The sequence below is a fragment of the Galleria mellonella genome, unplaced genomic scaffold (assembly GCF_026898425.1).
Source record: "Galleria mellonella isolate WM207_F2 unplaced genomic scaffold, CSIRO_AGI_GalMel_v1 utg55, whole genome shotgun sequence".
In the NCBI taxonomy this organism is placed as follows: domain Eukaryota; kingdom Metazoa; phylum Arthropoda; class Insecta; order Lepidoptera; family Pyralidae; genus Galleria; species Galleria mellonella.
Window position 1 is genome coordinate 1787440 of NW_026442115.1, and position 17450 is coordinate 1804889.

The following is a 17450-nucleotide window of genomic DNA, read 5'->3' on the forward strand; positions in this document are numbered from 1 at the left end:
AGCACGCAATATAAAAGAGAAGCGGATACGACAACACAAAGGGAAAGTAAAAGAAATTGGCATCCGACTCGGATCCAAACATTGCAAATTCTCACGTAGTCCAATATTTTTTGTTACATTTCGAAGAATGAGGAGGCATTTACGAAATAAGCACTGAAAGCAACATTTTCCGGTAGTTTAAAATGCCTAAGAGAGTAATTGACCATATCATCCAAATAAATTCTGTACGTTATTTGCATAAAATTTTACGACCACGAGTTTTTTGTATTTCGACGTTTCTCAATTTATAATGTACATAAAAACTCAACTTTTTTTCGATGAAAATAAAGTAGGAAATTGACTGTAACAATATTAGTATAATATTAAAATGTACAATACGTGTGGTTAACTTTTTAGTAATTATGATTGGTATGTAAATTATCTACGTACATATGTAAATAAGCTAATAGTAATAAAAAAATGTATTTAACTGGCAATAATAAGACTGGTACTGGCAATGATAAGATTTAGTTACTGATTTTCTTATAAAGTTTGAGTTTTTGACTACGAGATTTCAATACTAATTATATCTAATACTAGCGATCCGGCCCAGCTTCGATCGGGTAGATATATTTTTTTAAAAATAATATATAGCTTAATGACTCAATGATAATGTAGCTTACTATAGATACTATGTATGGTATTATATTATCTGTACTACAGGTGAAAAAATTTTAAAACCACTTGAGAAGTTTTTAAGTTTATCCATTATACTTTTAAATAAACTAACTATAATATGTGTGCATGCATGTATGTATATACATGTATGTGTGTATATATATAATAATGAGTAGGGATATATTATATATTTACATTATTACATGTATTACATCTCCATATTTAGAAATAATAGAATTTTCATTGTGCCTTTCATCAAACTGTTTATAATTACTCCTCTCCATCCAAAGGTAGTCTGGAAGAAATCGCTTTTAGCGATAAGAACGCCCATTGTTTTTTCACTGTGATCATTTCTTGTAATTGTTTGTATCTATAATAAGTTTACTATTGTAATCTTTTGGAAGAAACAATAAAGAGTATCTATCAATCTATCTATCTTTTCTCGCGTGGATCAGTACATAAAATATCTGATATATTAAATTAGGATATAGCTTACTCGTATACTAAATTCCATTCAAATCTACTCAATAGTTTTTTTTTATTTACCTATAATATATATAATATATATTTTTTTTATTTATAATGTATAATATAAATACATTAGTATAGATTGTCCACTACCATTCTATTATCCACAAGCATATGCAGTATTTGCATGGATACAGACAACTATTATCCTGATCAATCAACGTGTTCCCTTGGGATATTAATATTGTATTCGAGCAAAGCTGCAGAGAACAATAGAAAACAATGTTTTGCATTGTACTATTATTTTATCTACACTTCACACTGGCATATAATTCAAAAACTATAATTCCAATATCCTATCGATTTATTATCACCCTGGGTGAATATTAATAAACTTAGGACAAAAAAAAATAGTTAAAAAAACATGTAAAAAAATACAAAATCTAAGGTTACATTTCGTGTATTAAGTTCACCATAACCAAAGGTCAATAGCCAAAAATTGCCTCTGACTAAACCATTAGGGATTATAGTCATGAGCATTTTTATTTCTATTTTACTCATCTAATCTAATCAAAAAATCTTCAATTGAATCATAGTCCGTCCTTTACCGAAATAGCTTTCTGATGTCATTAGAAATATCTACTTAGCTATTTTATCGGATAAATAAACAAAACAAATCATCCGATTCTTTCACATTACGCGATGAAAAGCTAAGGGAGTTTTCTTGAAAAGCTTCCACTGAAATGGAATTCGTTTCACAAGACTAAAGCAATCGAATTGATGCCAGTAATTGATTTAGGTATGGCCTTCTGTATTCCATCTGCTGGGGATGCTCTTTACCTTTGTTTATTTTAACTTATTCTCTAATTTCTCTGTCAGATGCATAACGTATTTTGATGGTAAAAATCGTTTATTTTTATATTTTAATTAGGTAACTATGAATGTGATTATGTTTTAGAGGAAATAATAAATTTGAAATATATATTCTATATAATAGAATATTTAAGCATTAATATGCTTGCAAGCATAACAAACATTATTACATTACATTAGTATTGAATTATACATTAGTGTAGCGACACGTGTTCATTACAGTATAGAAATAATAGAAAATTGCTTTTATATTTTGACGCATAATATTGACTTCCTTGTAATTTACAGGGTACAGAGGAATAATACCTTAGTCCTCAGGAACAGTATACTCTGTTATGTCCATGGTACTGCTCTCATCTATAGGCGACGGTTACCACTTTTCATCAGGTAGACCGTCAGCTCGTTTGCCATTCTAAGTTACATAAGAAAATAGTTTTTTCTTAATAGTAACAATTTTGTAATACAAGTCTACTGTAACTCGTGGTAATATTATAAATGTGAAAGTGAGTTCATTTTGTTTATTAACCCCTAGCGCCTTGAAGGCTTAACAAATCACTATAAGGTATTTTTAAAATTTTCAGCATTTAACTATCTACTGCTAAACTTTCCCCATAAGCGGATTTTTGCCAGTGGTTGCCACGCTTGGCAGGTGTGTTGGCAACCGTAGTTAGGCTTTTGATGTTTTAAGAGGATCTTAATCTTCTCTTACGACACTCACAGGAAAAGAAGGGATGACCTATTTTATGCCGGAACATACACACTAATGTACACACACTATTAGGTATACGTGTACTATAAAGAATAGAGGAGGACATAGGCTACTTTCTATCCCGGTCAGTAAACTATCTCGGTCGGACGAAGTCGAGGATAGAAGCAAATTTTTAATATTATTGAAGAGGATTACGCAGTAAAGTGCCACGTAGGTAATGCAATTTCGTTCGCTATCAACAAATTACCCTACAAATTGGTTTCTTTCACGTGTTCTCCCAAAACATTTCCCTGGGAAATGAAGTGTCTGACACCCGTATAGTTAACAAGGGGATTCGTGTTTTGAATCCACGATCCGTCCGATGTATTTCATTAGTCTCCTGATTCGTGACGAGCAGTTCAATGGCTTAGTAAATAGATTAGGCAAACATGCTGTTAGTTTGATAAGTATGGGAAGTGATATCTTAATTAAATTTAATTAATCTTTTTCAAATTTGTTTTTAATACGACCAAGCGCATTTGCAATAAAGAAGAATAGAAAGAAACCTTGAAATGATACCAGAGGGAGACTTTGTACAAAAGTCGATTGCTTGGGTACCTCTGTCCCATTCGTGTTTCAACCGTGAAGCAGTTGTGTTTGCATGGCTGTATTTCGGTTTGAAGGGTGGGATATGGCGTGAATTTACTGGGTACAGAGGAATAACACCTGAGTCCTCAGGAATGGCAATGCATGAGGGGTATCATGGGCGAAACAGTGTACTCTGTTATGTCCATGGTTCTGCTTATGTCTATAGCCGACGGTTACCACTTTCCATCAGGCGGGCCGTCAGCTTGTTTGCCATTCTAAGTTGTATGAAAAAAAATGAAACCACTTAGCCAGGATGACAATAGTAGGCATTTTTTATAAGGATCCATGCTCAGTGGTAGGTTATTACATATATTAGGCTAAGCGTAAGTTTTGTTTTGTATAACCAGTAGTTTAAAACTTGTCTATATATAAAACGAGAATTTTATGAAAATGAGAAATTCATTAAAATTTTCCATTTTCATTTTTATGATCTTACTATGTTTGTCGCTTAGATTATATAGATAGAGTGTCTGCATGCAAATGCTTCGAGGAAAGCAGGTCAACTTTTTCATACAATTTTGCGTGATAAATAGTTATGATTCCTTTATACTCGTAACTTCTATATTTATTTTGTTTTATAATTTTTGGATCTTTTTAAAGCGTTTTATTTATTAAATAATTAAACATAGACTCATCAAGATACATTGTGTTTGTAACTATATAGAAAACTGATAAAAAAACGAGTCAGATAATTTGACAGTTAGTTGACAAAAAGTTGAGCCGTTTTTGAGACTCAATGCTTTTATCTATATAATCTAAGGTTTGTCATTTCCGACAATTGTTTCGACTTCATCCGTATTTTCTAAAGAAGACTTTTGGATGAAGATATAGACATTGTTAAAAAATGATATGTTCGTTTTTTTTAAATAAAAATAAATTAATTTAAAACTGTCAAATATATTCATTATTTTTTTTTTATATAACCGAGGTCAACCAACCGGGGCCGATCATAAAACCAAAAGCTTGTATAATATGAATATAAAAACATATTACGTCGACCCCAAATAATTGGAATAAAGGTGGGAGGATGATGAAGAATTCAAATTAGTGTAAAATCAACATAAGTGTAATTAATATTTATTGAAAAATAAAATCATTAAAATTACTTGAGATATATTATTAGTACGTCACTATTAGGCATGGATAATATCCATATTACTCGTGTATACCACCACACCTATTGATCCAATATCTATAGTTAATAATAATAATAATTCTTTATTTAATAACAATTTACATCTAGTTACATCTACTAGCCACCGAAATACACTCATTTGCAATGTTCATTTTACTTTTGGTGCAACATTGTTAAATGTGGGTAGCATCATATTATTTAGTTACGATTACAGTTTACCCACCCAATGTGAAATATTATTTGCCGGTCATCTTAGGAAAAATAGTTATATATGTATTAGCTTTCTCTGGACATTTATGGCGAAAAAAAGGGGGTCCTCCATTTTGATATTGCCCATATTGGTCGGACATCTATTTTGGAATATGTTAAAAGTCTGTTATCCAATATTATTTTTTTGGATAACAAACTTAATATATTCATTTGCACACCAGTATATAGATATTGCAACTAAAATATATTGCTATATTACACACCCCTCACTATATGAAAAGATGTTGCTTAATTAAATATTATTATATTGGGATGTTTTAATACGCAAATAGGAAGGTAATGGAAGGGTGAACTATATTGAAGTACCAGGGGAGGTGTAGACCTACATATCATAATCAGGTAGACCGTACTATCAAAATATATTACTGGGGGTGGCTAAATAAGCTTATTTGTGTGATTAGATTAACAGCCAGCTCCAGTTCCCCCGGCTAAGAGTACTAACTATAGACGTATACTACGAGTATGGATATTGTTGAATACATAGTGAAATTAAATTCATTAGTAACCTTTTAATGGTGAATTCTGCTAGAGGGATTTCTTAATGCTTTATAATCATGTTTCTGGTAGATTTTTTTTTATACAACTTAGAATGACAAACAAGCTGACGGCCCACCTGATGGAAAATGGTAACCGTCGCCTACAGACATGAGCAGTACCATGGACATAACAGAGTATACTGTTTCGCCCCTGATACCCCCCATGCGTTGCCATTCCTGAGGACTCGACTGTTATTCCTCTGTATCCAGTAAATTCACGCCATATCCCACCCTGCAAACCGAAACACAGCCATGCAAACACAGTTGCTTCACGGTTGAAACACGAATGAGACAGAGGTACCCAAGCAATCGACAATGCAAGCACTGACAAGCAATGACATATTGTTGGTAACAATTTTAAATACAAGTAACTAGTAATCACAAAGAAACTAAAGATTGTATGGGTATACCACCTATATACTCGTAAGACATAACATACTAATAGTAAATGAGTATACATTTGCAATAGTGTGTATTTTATGTGTTAAAACCTGTTTTATTGGCTACAAAATACCTCAGATTGAAATAAAAGCCTGTAAGCAAATTCAATAGCTTTTTAGCACTTGTAAAATTGGATTTCAACAACGTTCACCGTGTTCTGATTGCTCTGTACTGATTCAGCTGTAACCTTCTATAGCATAATGACAGTGTCCGAGTGAAAAGTCACGAGTATTTTTTATTTTTATAAATGTAAACGATTCTATGTGCTATTTTTAGAGGTTTTAGAACTAGTAAAATTTTGTGCTTATAATCTTTAAGTAATTTGAAAAAGAGGATTCTTTTAGAAATCGATAAGTAAATAAATAATTGCTGATAACTGAATCATCATCATCATCATTTTTAGTAATATAGTTTGTTTGTTTGCTCGTCTGTTTGTCTACCATAAAATACCAGAGGAAGACTTTGGACAAAAGTTGTTTGCTTGGATACCTCTATTCCATTCGTGTTTCAACCGTGAAGCAGATGTGTTTGCATGGTTATGTTTCGATTTGAAGGGTGGGATATGTCAGCGAATTTACAGGATACAGAGGAATAACACCTGAGTCCTCAAGAACGGCAACGCATGGAGGGTATCATGGGCGAAAGAGTATTATAATATTATACTCTGTTATGTCCATGGTACTGCTCATGTCTATAGGCGACGGTTACCACTTCCATCAGGTGGGCCGTCAGCTTATTTGGCATTCTAAGTTGAATAATAAAAATACATGTATATTAACAGTGCATACATTGGTGAAAATTTCGAGTAACTTCCACATAAAAATACAAACGAAATGAGAACTTCCTTGTTTTTAAATTCACTTAAATAACCACTTACTCGTTGTCCATTATATCTAAAAAAGAATAAAAAGAACTGGTAGCATAGCAGATAAGAAATAAAGGGAATAAAATGAACGCGGGTTGAAAACAAGTTTTATAGAAAACTTCGTTCCAATAGCCGTCATTTATAAGAGAATGACTTGTGCCATTTGTATTGTGGTCTATTCATTAAGCTAGGGCCGTGGGTAGAATCACAAAGGGGTAGTAAGATGCCCTACTATTTATTAAGAGGTCGCTTCCCGTAAGGTAAAGTAATCCTTGCCTTATATTGAATTACTTTGAATTACAAAAATAATCTGATTGACTTACATCTTAGGTAACTTACTTTTTGTTAAGAATGCTTGAGCAGTTTCGTGACCATTCGGGGCTTTTAATCATGAGTTATGAGTAGATGGTCGCACATGAAATTTATTAAACACAAGTATCTATCAATAAAATTATGTAGAACTTTCGAATTTTATTTGTGTGTTTATTATACACTATGTTAATTTATCAAGTCAAATAAATTTTCAGTTTCATAGTAATGACCCTCTTAACATGAAATTTGTTGTCGTATACAACAAATTGCATGTTAAGAGGATACTATACCTGACTTTATATGCATTGATTAATAGTTTTATCAGGGGGGAAAGAGATTGTTAGTAATGTAGACTGAGAATCCCATTGCTAGCAATATACCCAACCAGGTCGACCTCCTCGCGGTTCACCCTGGAAACTATCATGGTTAATCCCTGATGAATTCATCATGATGAGCTAACTGGCCTGTTTTCATTCTCATCTATCACTCTTCACTGGTGCTCCGCCAGCGTATCCCATTAGCGCAGGCGGGGTTACCATACCATTTACACCCATAAAAAAAGTAGTTTTATCAATTGTTAACATTGAACAAAAACTGTCTATCTGTATAACCGTATGTAACATCATAGTTCACAAACAAATAAAGCAAAAAATACTAACATTGCAATAGACTGCAGGTTTTTTATTAAATCGAATTAATATATTGATAATTGGAATTGTTTAATAAGTATGTTTCTTTGAGTACGGTAATACGGGTACGCACCCCTGGAGACTATAGCTGTCACTATCTATCCCATATCCTCCTAAATAGTTATTATAGTTTATCTTATCCCTTCTCCTAAACTTCTTTCAAAAATTCTTTTAAAAACCCAAAAATGCCAGTCACCAATTCGCATACCCAGCATGGTGAATGGTTATGAACTCTGCGATGAAAAGTACCGATAATGTGCCATCTCCAGTGCGAAGATGATTAATCAATCTGGGTACAGAGGAATAACACCTGAGTCCTCAGGAATGGCAACGCATGGGGCGTATCATGGATGAAACAGTATACTCTGTTATATCCATGGTACTGCTCATATCTATAGGCGACGGTAACCATTTTCCATCAGGTGGGCCGTCAGCTTGTTTGCCATTCTAAGTTGTATAAAAAAAAACATACATCATTCGAAACAGTAGATAAAATACAGCACTAACATTATGTAGTAAAATTAAATAGAGTGATATTTTTAATGTTTATCATTAATATATTCTCTTAAGCTGTAGTAACACTTGTTAATTGATCATTCTGTAGAACGCAATCGGAATTCCAGGCACAATCTTAATAATAAACTCATAGTGTTTTGGTAACAACTATAAAGGCCTCTACCCTCCTTTTCTCGGTAGTAAGACCTCACACTTTCTAAAAAAACCTCAACTGTATAGATTAGTTTTCTTTTATAAATCAGGGGTGTGGAAAGAACTCATAGTTTTAATTTCCGCCCCGATCTACACATAACCAATAAAACAGGGTTTGAATTATTTCTTCTAACATTTTAATAGGTACTGCGTAAATAGTCGTATAATGCTTGGATGGAAATATAAGGAAAACACACGGTTAATTAAATTACAGTGGATATTTTTTTATGTTAAAGAAATATAAATAAATCTTTATTCTTATGGTAATAATTTAAGATACTTTTCCACAAAAAACGCGACTTCAATCTTGATATAATTTGTGGGGATTTTCTTTATTAATATTATAAAGAAAAAAGATTTGACTGTTTGTTTGTAATGGATGAATTCAAAAACTGCTCAACCGATTTTATAAATTCTTTCAGCTGTGGAAAGCTACATTATCAGCGAGTAACAAATTTCTTGAGTGGCGACCTCGTACAAGTAAATACAGTGTAGGCCGACCCCTCACTAAATGGAGTGATGAGTGAACAGATAACAACTGATATTTTTATTTTTCTATTTTAATATTGTATCTGGAGTTATCAGTTTATACCGGAGGGAAGAAGGGATTTTTAGTTCGACCAGTTTTAGTTATCAGGTCGACCTCCACGCGGTCCCATTTGGAAAGCATCGTGATTTATTTATTATTGAATTTGTCACGCTAAGTTAACTGACCTGCTTCATCCTCACCTATTAGCCCTCACTGATGTACATTCAATAATCATCCATTAAAAAAATAGTTTATATCTAGAATAATTGAAAAAACATTACATTTAAACTATACATTAGCCAATTACAGATTTCTGATTTGTATACCAAACAATATTATGATTATTAGACGGTAGATATTCGCAAAGTAAATTCGATGAAGATATAATAATGATTGTATATAATAGAAAACAATACAAGCGAACTGAAGTTATCCTTCGATTGGAACGAACACTCTATGAACGAAATACATAGATAGATAGATACTCTTTACTGTTTCCTCCAAAAGATTACAACAGTAAACCTATTATAAATATAAACAATTACAAGAAATAATCATAATGAGAAAACAATGGGCGACCTTATCGCTAAAAGCGATCTCTTCCAGGCAACCTTTGGATGGAAAGGAGTAATTATAAACTGTTTAATAATGCCTACATTTATTCTATTTATGGCAATAATGACAAGCTCGACATTGACATCTCTTATTTTCCAACTGGTCGGTAGAACTAGAAATGTGAGAGTGTTGTATGTTAAATATTTATCATTATAAAGTCAACCAGGTCAGTCCATCAGTTGGCGTCAGTTATCGGCGCGTGCGCTTGTGTCACATGTTAGATAGTGTATCAATTTGTGCGTTTGTGTAAATAAAAATTTTGCATTCTAACATGGAATCATTTACTACAGAATGTGGTAGATATTGTATTTTTTTTTCTTAAATAATTCATTTTTGCTTTTTTAACGTTTACTTATTATTGGATAAGTAATTGAAAATATATTTTAGAAAGGTCATACTATTGAACGTAGTCAAAAATTACTATTAAGCCTTTATTCTCATGTTTTTATCTTGTTGTTACGATAGGAATCTTTTATATATATATATATATATATATATATATATATATATATATATATATATATATATATATATATATATAAATATTTATTTTCTTTTTACAATATCTAATTAATAGAAGAAGAATATATTACAGCAACTGGAAAGAAATATTTAAGTGGGTAGGTAAAAAAAAATTAATAGACGATAATGGAATGGTACTCGTACCTCGCCTGCACTAATGCTGGCAGGACACCAGTGGGGAATGATAGGTGAGGATGAAAAGGCAGGTCAGTTAGCCCATCGTGATAAATATACCTGGAATTCAGCACGATGGTTTCCAGGGGGCGGGAGGGCACGTGGAGGTCATGCTGAGAGGGTATATTGCTAGCAATAGGACTGGTAGTCCACATTACAAATCCCTTCCCCCTAAGTAGATAATTACCAAATTTTGTTGGGCCGAAAATATATTTTGCTGAATATCGATGTTCCATCTTAATTCACCTATATCCATCACGCCAGTGGTAAGATATTTCAGAAGGAGATGCTTTATTTTGGCGAAGATGAATTATAACCTTTAGATAAAATTAACAAACATGAGTGGGATTGCGAGATAAAAAAATATTATTAGTATTTTTAGGATATTGTAGGTAGAGGATTAATTAATATAATATGTATGTAGGTATTTAGGTAGGTTTATGTAACGAAAAAATCTAATACATCGTTATTGATGAACTGTTGACTATTATACAGCGATTATTGTCAATCTTTATATATATATATACATTTTTGATAAATATATATATTGTATAAGTTCACCAAATTTTTGTTCAGTCGTCGAAATATGAAAGTTTATAATCATTGTATTATATTGTAAAATCTTTATTATACATAATTTATAATGGATATTAATATTCAAATAATTTATATTTAATCAAGTTAGTTACTCAATTAGGTACACCAAAACGGAGAAATAGATGTAAATAGAGTTTATATGACAGTACCATCGAAGCATTTATCGTAAATAAAAAAAATTTAACTGACTTCAAAAGGAGGAATTCGTGTTTCAACTGTAAAGCAGTTGTGTTTGCATGGCTGTGTTTCGGTTTGAAGGGTAGGATATGGCGTGAATTTACAGGGTACAGAGGAATAACATCTGAGTCCTCAGGAATGGCAACGTAGGGGGGGTGTCATAAGCGAAACAGTATACTCTGTTATGTCCATGGTACCGCTCAGGCGATGGTTACCACTTTCCATCAGGTGGACCGTCAGCTTGTTTGCCATTCTAAGTTGTATAAAAAAGGGGTGTTCTCTATTCGATTGTATTTTCTTTTATGTTTGTTATTTTTGTATTTTAATTTAAATGGGGAAATCTATGGGGTACAACTAGTATTTATTTGGAGGGAAAGGGATTGTTAGTAATGAGGTTTAACAACTCCATCGATTGCAATATACCCTATCAGGTTGACCTCCACGCGGTTCCCTTTAGAAACCATCGTGGTTTATTTTTATGGAATTCGTCACGACTGGCCAACTAACCTGTTTCCATTCTCGTCTGTCATCCCTCACTGGTGCCTCGCCAGCGTATACCGATAACGCAAGCGGGGTCACCATTTCATTACCGTCCTATAAAAAAAAAACTAGTATTAAATTGTTAATTAGTCTGAGAGCACTTAGGTGTTCACCATTTTCACACTTCGCTTACAGTGTATAAAAATAGTGGAGTAATAACTGTTTATTTCATTCAAGGAAAATACAGGATAGAATCTCTGTCTGGTGCAACGTTCTCCGGCGCTCTAGAAGTAAGTAGCTTAGACTATTTACATAAATACTAACATTTCTATTTCTCATTTATATAAGTGGAAACAGCTGAGTATTTTAAAACGTGCTTCAAATAACAACTAACACAACCATAATCTTGGACGTTTAAATGAAATTGCCACTTTAAGAATATAATATTTATTTGTTCAAGTAACCAAAACTCATTTTGTTAATAACAAACATTATTTATAACTATGAAAATTATTTATTATGTTTATAATGAATATTGATGTGAGTTATCTTAATATTTTTGCGTCATACAATTTGTTATAATTTGTCAACGACCCGGTATGAATTGCCGAGAGGTATTTCGTACAATAGTTGATATCTACTCATATTTCTGTCTCGTCAATGGTTCTGCCAAGAAGCAACTGTACTTGCATGATTGTGTTACAGTTTAAAAGGTGGAATATAGCAGTGAAGTTATAGGCTATGGAGACATAAGACTATAGTCCTAATGAATGGCAAGACAAGTATCACAGTATATTTTGTAATGTTTATGGCATATTTATAAGTGTAGTCAGCACTTCCCATCAGCTGATCTGTCAGCTTATTTACCATCCGTATCATAACAGAATTTAAATAGGGATTAAACAAACGTCAAATTTAAGATTTAGTACCTGCTTAACGTTCATTTGACACGTATTTGGTCTATTTTGAGCCCAATTATAGCATGGCCAATAATATTAAATATTAGTTAGCTAAATAGAGCTTAGAAGAGACGTCATTGATAATTCACTATCTTTACTTACACCAATAATAAAACCTGGTGTGTATTTACAGCATGTAATTTTAGAGACTGATTATTTTTTTTATGATAAATCATAAAAATAACCTTAATACATAAACAAAACATTAGTGACCTAGCCTTATCAAAATACTTTATATTTATTACAGAGATTACGTATAATACAAGAATTACGTAGGTACCTACGTATGGTCGTTGACTTCTTAAATAGGATGTCAATGGTATCATATAATGTATGTACATTCTACTTTGTACACAAAATAATTAGATACAAAAAAAAATATTTTTGTACAATCAATTTTTTTTAATACATATATTTATAATTTTATTGTTAGTCACAGCCATTCACCCTTAGAATTACATTCTATAATATACATGAGCTATTACTATTTGTATGAAGACGTCGCCATTTGATGACAAGAATTTCTATACTTCACTACAACATACTATTTTTCTATTTCACTACATATACACTACACTACACTATATATACACTATACATAGCTTTTAACTTGGTTTACGAGACGATAACTTTACATGTTCTCTAAAACATGACGCAACTGATAATTATTTTTAAAAATTCAAACATGAATTTTAAAAATTATGAGGGTAGATTTTGAAAACCTTAGACTACAGTCAAGCATATAGCCTTGTTTAAATGAGCTGTCATTGCTATCAATTTAATTAAGCTTTTGATGATATTTTAAAGGGGACACTACTACCCATCTCTTTAAATTCCCTTAGTCGCCTCTTACGACACCAACAGGAATGAAAGGGGTGACCCATTCTCTGCCGGGACCACATGTCATTGCTATAGTATTTATTTATTTATTTAATATTTTATTGCAACTTACATATAAAATAAAAAAAATATACAATGATAAATTATTGTATGGTTTGAATATTTATTTCTCCATTTCAGGTAATCCGAGTAGCCTTTTGCCAGGATGAATCTGTGTGTATAGGATGCGAAGTTAACGAAAACCCAGTGGCTATTGAGGAATTACTGGAATTATGCGCAGACGCAGCATTAGACGCCGTATCTTTGGTTGCTGTAGAAATTGAAACTGGTGAAGTAGTAGCCGTCGCTTTCAATAAAATCCAGGTATAGTCCAGGAATTGTTATTATTCTATTAGTATTTTTAAATTTTACCAAAATTCTCATCTCCCCTATTAAGGAGAGGAGATGGCAACTAACCCCTGGCAGAAGCACAGTCGGCCGGGGTTCAGGGCCCCAGGGAGAGAAACCGGCGTACAATGCGGGCAGAATCTAAGAGCACCGCTTTCTGCATCTTTCCCGGGAGTGAGCCGCCTCGGAATCCCAACCGTCTGAGATGTTGTTCTAGACTGGTTGGGATAAGACCGTTCACCGACATAACGATTGGGATGATTTCGGTAGATGTCACCCCCACATTTCGGTCACCTCGTGAGCCAGGTCGAGATATTTTCTCTTCTTCTCGGTTTCGGCTTTCACGAGGTTCTCGTCATGCGGTATGGTGACATCCACCAAAAACACCCTCGAAAGTGCCCGGTCCATCACCACGATATCAGGTTTGTTCGCAAGAACAGTCCTGTCCGTGATGATGGATCGGTCCCAGTAGAGCCTGTCGCTGTCGCTTTCGAGGACCGGCTGTGGCTCGTACTTATATTACGGCAACCTCTCATTCGCGAGGCCGTACTTCAGAGCTAGCTCTTGATGGAGTATTTTGGCTACCTGGTTGTGCCTGTGCAAGTACTCTGTGTTGGCAAGAGCTGAACAACCCGAAAGCACATGTCTGAGTGACTCTCCGGGATGGCGACATGCTCGACAGATGTCCTCAGTGCCATCCTTCAGAATGTGCTTTCGGTAATTGTTCTATTGTATATTGGTGCTATTAGTATTATTATTAATATACTGAACTAGTGTTTAGTATGCAATAACTTAGAATTAAAAGGTATTATGTCATTTGTACATTTTAGTATCTCCAAAGCCTAACTGTAGTTGCCAATCCCTCTCCCAAGCGTGGCAACTATTGGCAAAAATCCTTATTGGGGAAGTCTGTGTTCAACAGTGAGCAATTAACGACTGATATGATAATGATGCCCTTTTTAAGTATCTAAATATAATATGTATATTTGAAACATTTAAATTTGAAATAATGTTAAGAATTAGAAAAATTAAATAATCGTAGAAGATTTTTGTATGTAATGGATAAACACAAAAATACTAAACTGATTTTAAAAATTCTTCCATCTATAGAAAGGTACGTTATAAGTGAATAAAATGGGTTGTTTTAATCGCTATTCTAAAATCAAAGCTGCGCGAATTAATGTATAAAAATACACTAATTGATATTATCTTTTATCAGGTAGCGGCTACAGATACTTCAGAACGAGCATTCTTTGAAACCTTCGCTAAAGAGCGATGTACACAAGGGCCCTCTCGCTCACTGGTAGAATTCATGGCTGATGTGGATGCAAGATGCAATCTTTTTGAGAAGTATGGCTTTTCATTATCTTAGGAGTAGAGTGGTAGTCATCTAAACTAACCTAACGTACTCATATCGAGAGTACCCAATTTTGAATGCATGGGGAAACTGGTACATGGCAAAATCTTAATACCTGAAGAATAAACAGTAACAATAAAAAAAATGGTAAATAAGCTAACGTGGGTAGTCCTGATAAAGTAACACCATAAAATAAAAGAAATCTTATTTTTCTATTTACTACCAGCTGTATCCCGTGGCTTTACGCGCAATAATCAATAAGTACATAAAGTATCCTGTGTGCTAAATTAGAATAAAAACTATTTATGTACTAATTTCATCATTCATCGGTCGTTATAGACTTTTTCATTTATTATATTAGTAAGATAACAAATGACTGTACATTCATTATGGTAACATTGTATTCAAACATGAAAACCAACCTTTACATCAAATCCGTTTATTTCAGTCTTCAGTCCTTTTATTATTGCGTGATTCAGCAACATTTTTATAAAAGCAAAATAATAATATGAATAAATTCATTGGAATACGACTGATAAAAAAGGTTCAAGATTTATTTAATTAATATGAATACATCTTAGAAGCTCTAGACGTTATGTATAATTTTATTTAACAGACCCCTTTTGGTTAGACCGCAATTGCATTGTGTTGTAAAGATTTTAATTACCTATTTCGTTTAGTTAGAGTCCAGTGACAGACAAATACCGTTTGCACATTTTGCAATTTATCAAAATGATATTATAAATCGTAACTGATAAAAAAACGTTTTATTGCACTGTAATCTAAATATTTACTGTCCTTAATTATAACTATCAAATAATAAATATGATAGTAGATATATAGAAGTAATCATTTGACAGAAGTAAGAAAATCAAGATAAAGCAAATGCAAAATTTTGAAGTTGACCTTCAGAAATACAACACAGAAAACTGTATCCAATTTGGTGCAGTAGTTTTTGTGTAATACAAGGACAAACATTAAGACAAATAGACTAACAGACAAACTAATAGATAAATATTTTAATGATTATTGTTTTAGTTTCTGTTGCTTCTATTAAGACCTCTCATATAAATTTTTCTTAAATATCTCTCATGTAAAAACATCGTCTAGTTATAATTGTATTATATTATTAAGATATACCTATATATTATCTAGAGATTAGGCCCTAACTAAAATAGAATTTACTAATTCGAGAAACTTGCTAGATACATTTGTCATGGGATTATCTACTTTGCGCATTTGTTAATTAATTAAAGTTCATTTGTAATTTGTATTCTTGTACTAGCAAAACCCTCTTTTATGGGAGAGGCATATATTTAGTAGTGAACAATTATTGGCTGAATTAATATATAAATATACCAATAAAAATATTTTTTGAAAATCCCCACGTCGAATTAGAATATAACTAATTTTTGAGGTGCAGTAAATTCGCAATGGATTTTAACTCTAGTAATCAGTGGTAATCATAAAAGCAACAGTTTGAACATATTACCTCTTGGTAATAGCAACATATGAAAGTTGTTATTGGTAGCACAATAACAGAACATTAAATGATATTCATGGCATCGTGGCCATTCAGTAAGTGCCACACGGAGACACTATATTTTTTTAGCATATTTATATTTTTCTTAGTAGTGTAAAATAATTTGTTTTTATGTGCAATAAATCAACACATTATTGTCTTTGTTTTTTAGATATGCAGTTGACTGCAGTTTGGAAATAATGTTTCTGGCAACAAAACGGGAACATAGACGGCGAAAACTTGCACAGTTGCTTTGTAAAGTTGCTTTGGATTTAGCAAAGAAACTAAAAGATGGACCTGTTTCGAAAATTACGTTAGAAGAACTGGGGTCAAAGTATTCCATGTTAAAACCACGCAGCCCCACAACCAAGTATCCGAAGATCTGCCAAGCTATTTGGACATCGGAGGGTACCCAACGAATAGGAAAAAATTTAAACTTCATAGTCCATTTAACGGTTCCATTTAAAGAGTTTATGTATGAAGGCAAAAGTTACGCTGAAAGAATAGGTTCGGTACCGTCATTTTGTGAAGTTGTAGCAAAACCTCTTTATTAATATACTGTTTGTTCTAGCGACGGCGGATTTTTATATTTATGTGATAATTACCACCGTAAAATGTAAATGTGTTTGATAAAGTTGTCCCGCGTCCAATTTTATTAAAACCTGTCTAGAAAATTTTGTGTGATGCATGTAGCGACACGGTTCAAATAAAGTTTTATTGCATGTATTTATAGATATAACTAGATGTAAATTTAAACTATGTGATATTTGGTATTTGTAATAAAGTATTTCTTTTTATTTTGTGTTAATTTAATATTCTATGAATAAAATTAATCGAATGGTTTAAAGGAAATATTCATTAAAAATCTCACAGTTATTTTTCCATTTTCTCAGTAATATTTTAATAAAACAAGTTCTTGAAATTTTTATAACGGATCCTTCAATTTATTATTGGCCTCTTAAATGAAATTGTTATTGTGAAGTAATTTATTCAAGGAGAGC

The 17450-nt window shown here is 32.6% G+C and overlaps 1 protein-coding gene across 2 annotated transcripts; it reads left to right on the plus strand.

Annotated features, from left to right (window-relative positions):
- Window positions 1-9582: 9582 nt before the first annotated feature.
- LOC113510988 (uncharacterized) lies at window positions 9583-17246 on the plus strand. Of its 2 annotated transcripts, none has more exons than XM_052898993.1 (5): window positions 9583-9730; window positions 11580-11674; window positions 13364-13546; window positions 14790-14920; window positions 16622-17246. In XM_052898993.1, exons 1-5 carry the CDS (start codon window positions 9706-9708, stop codon window positions 17001-17003), a joined length of 816 nt encoding a protein of 271 aa, XP_052754953.1. In that variant the 5' UTR covers window positions 9583-9705; the 3' UTR covers window positions 17004-17246. The 2 variants fall into 2 exon arrangements, with proteins under 2 accessions (XP_052754953.1, XP_052754954.1); XM_052898994.1 differs by having other exon boundaries at window positions 9584-9730; window positions 11622-11674.
- Window positions 17247-17450: the final 204 nt, after the last annotated feature.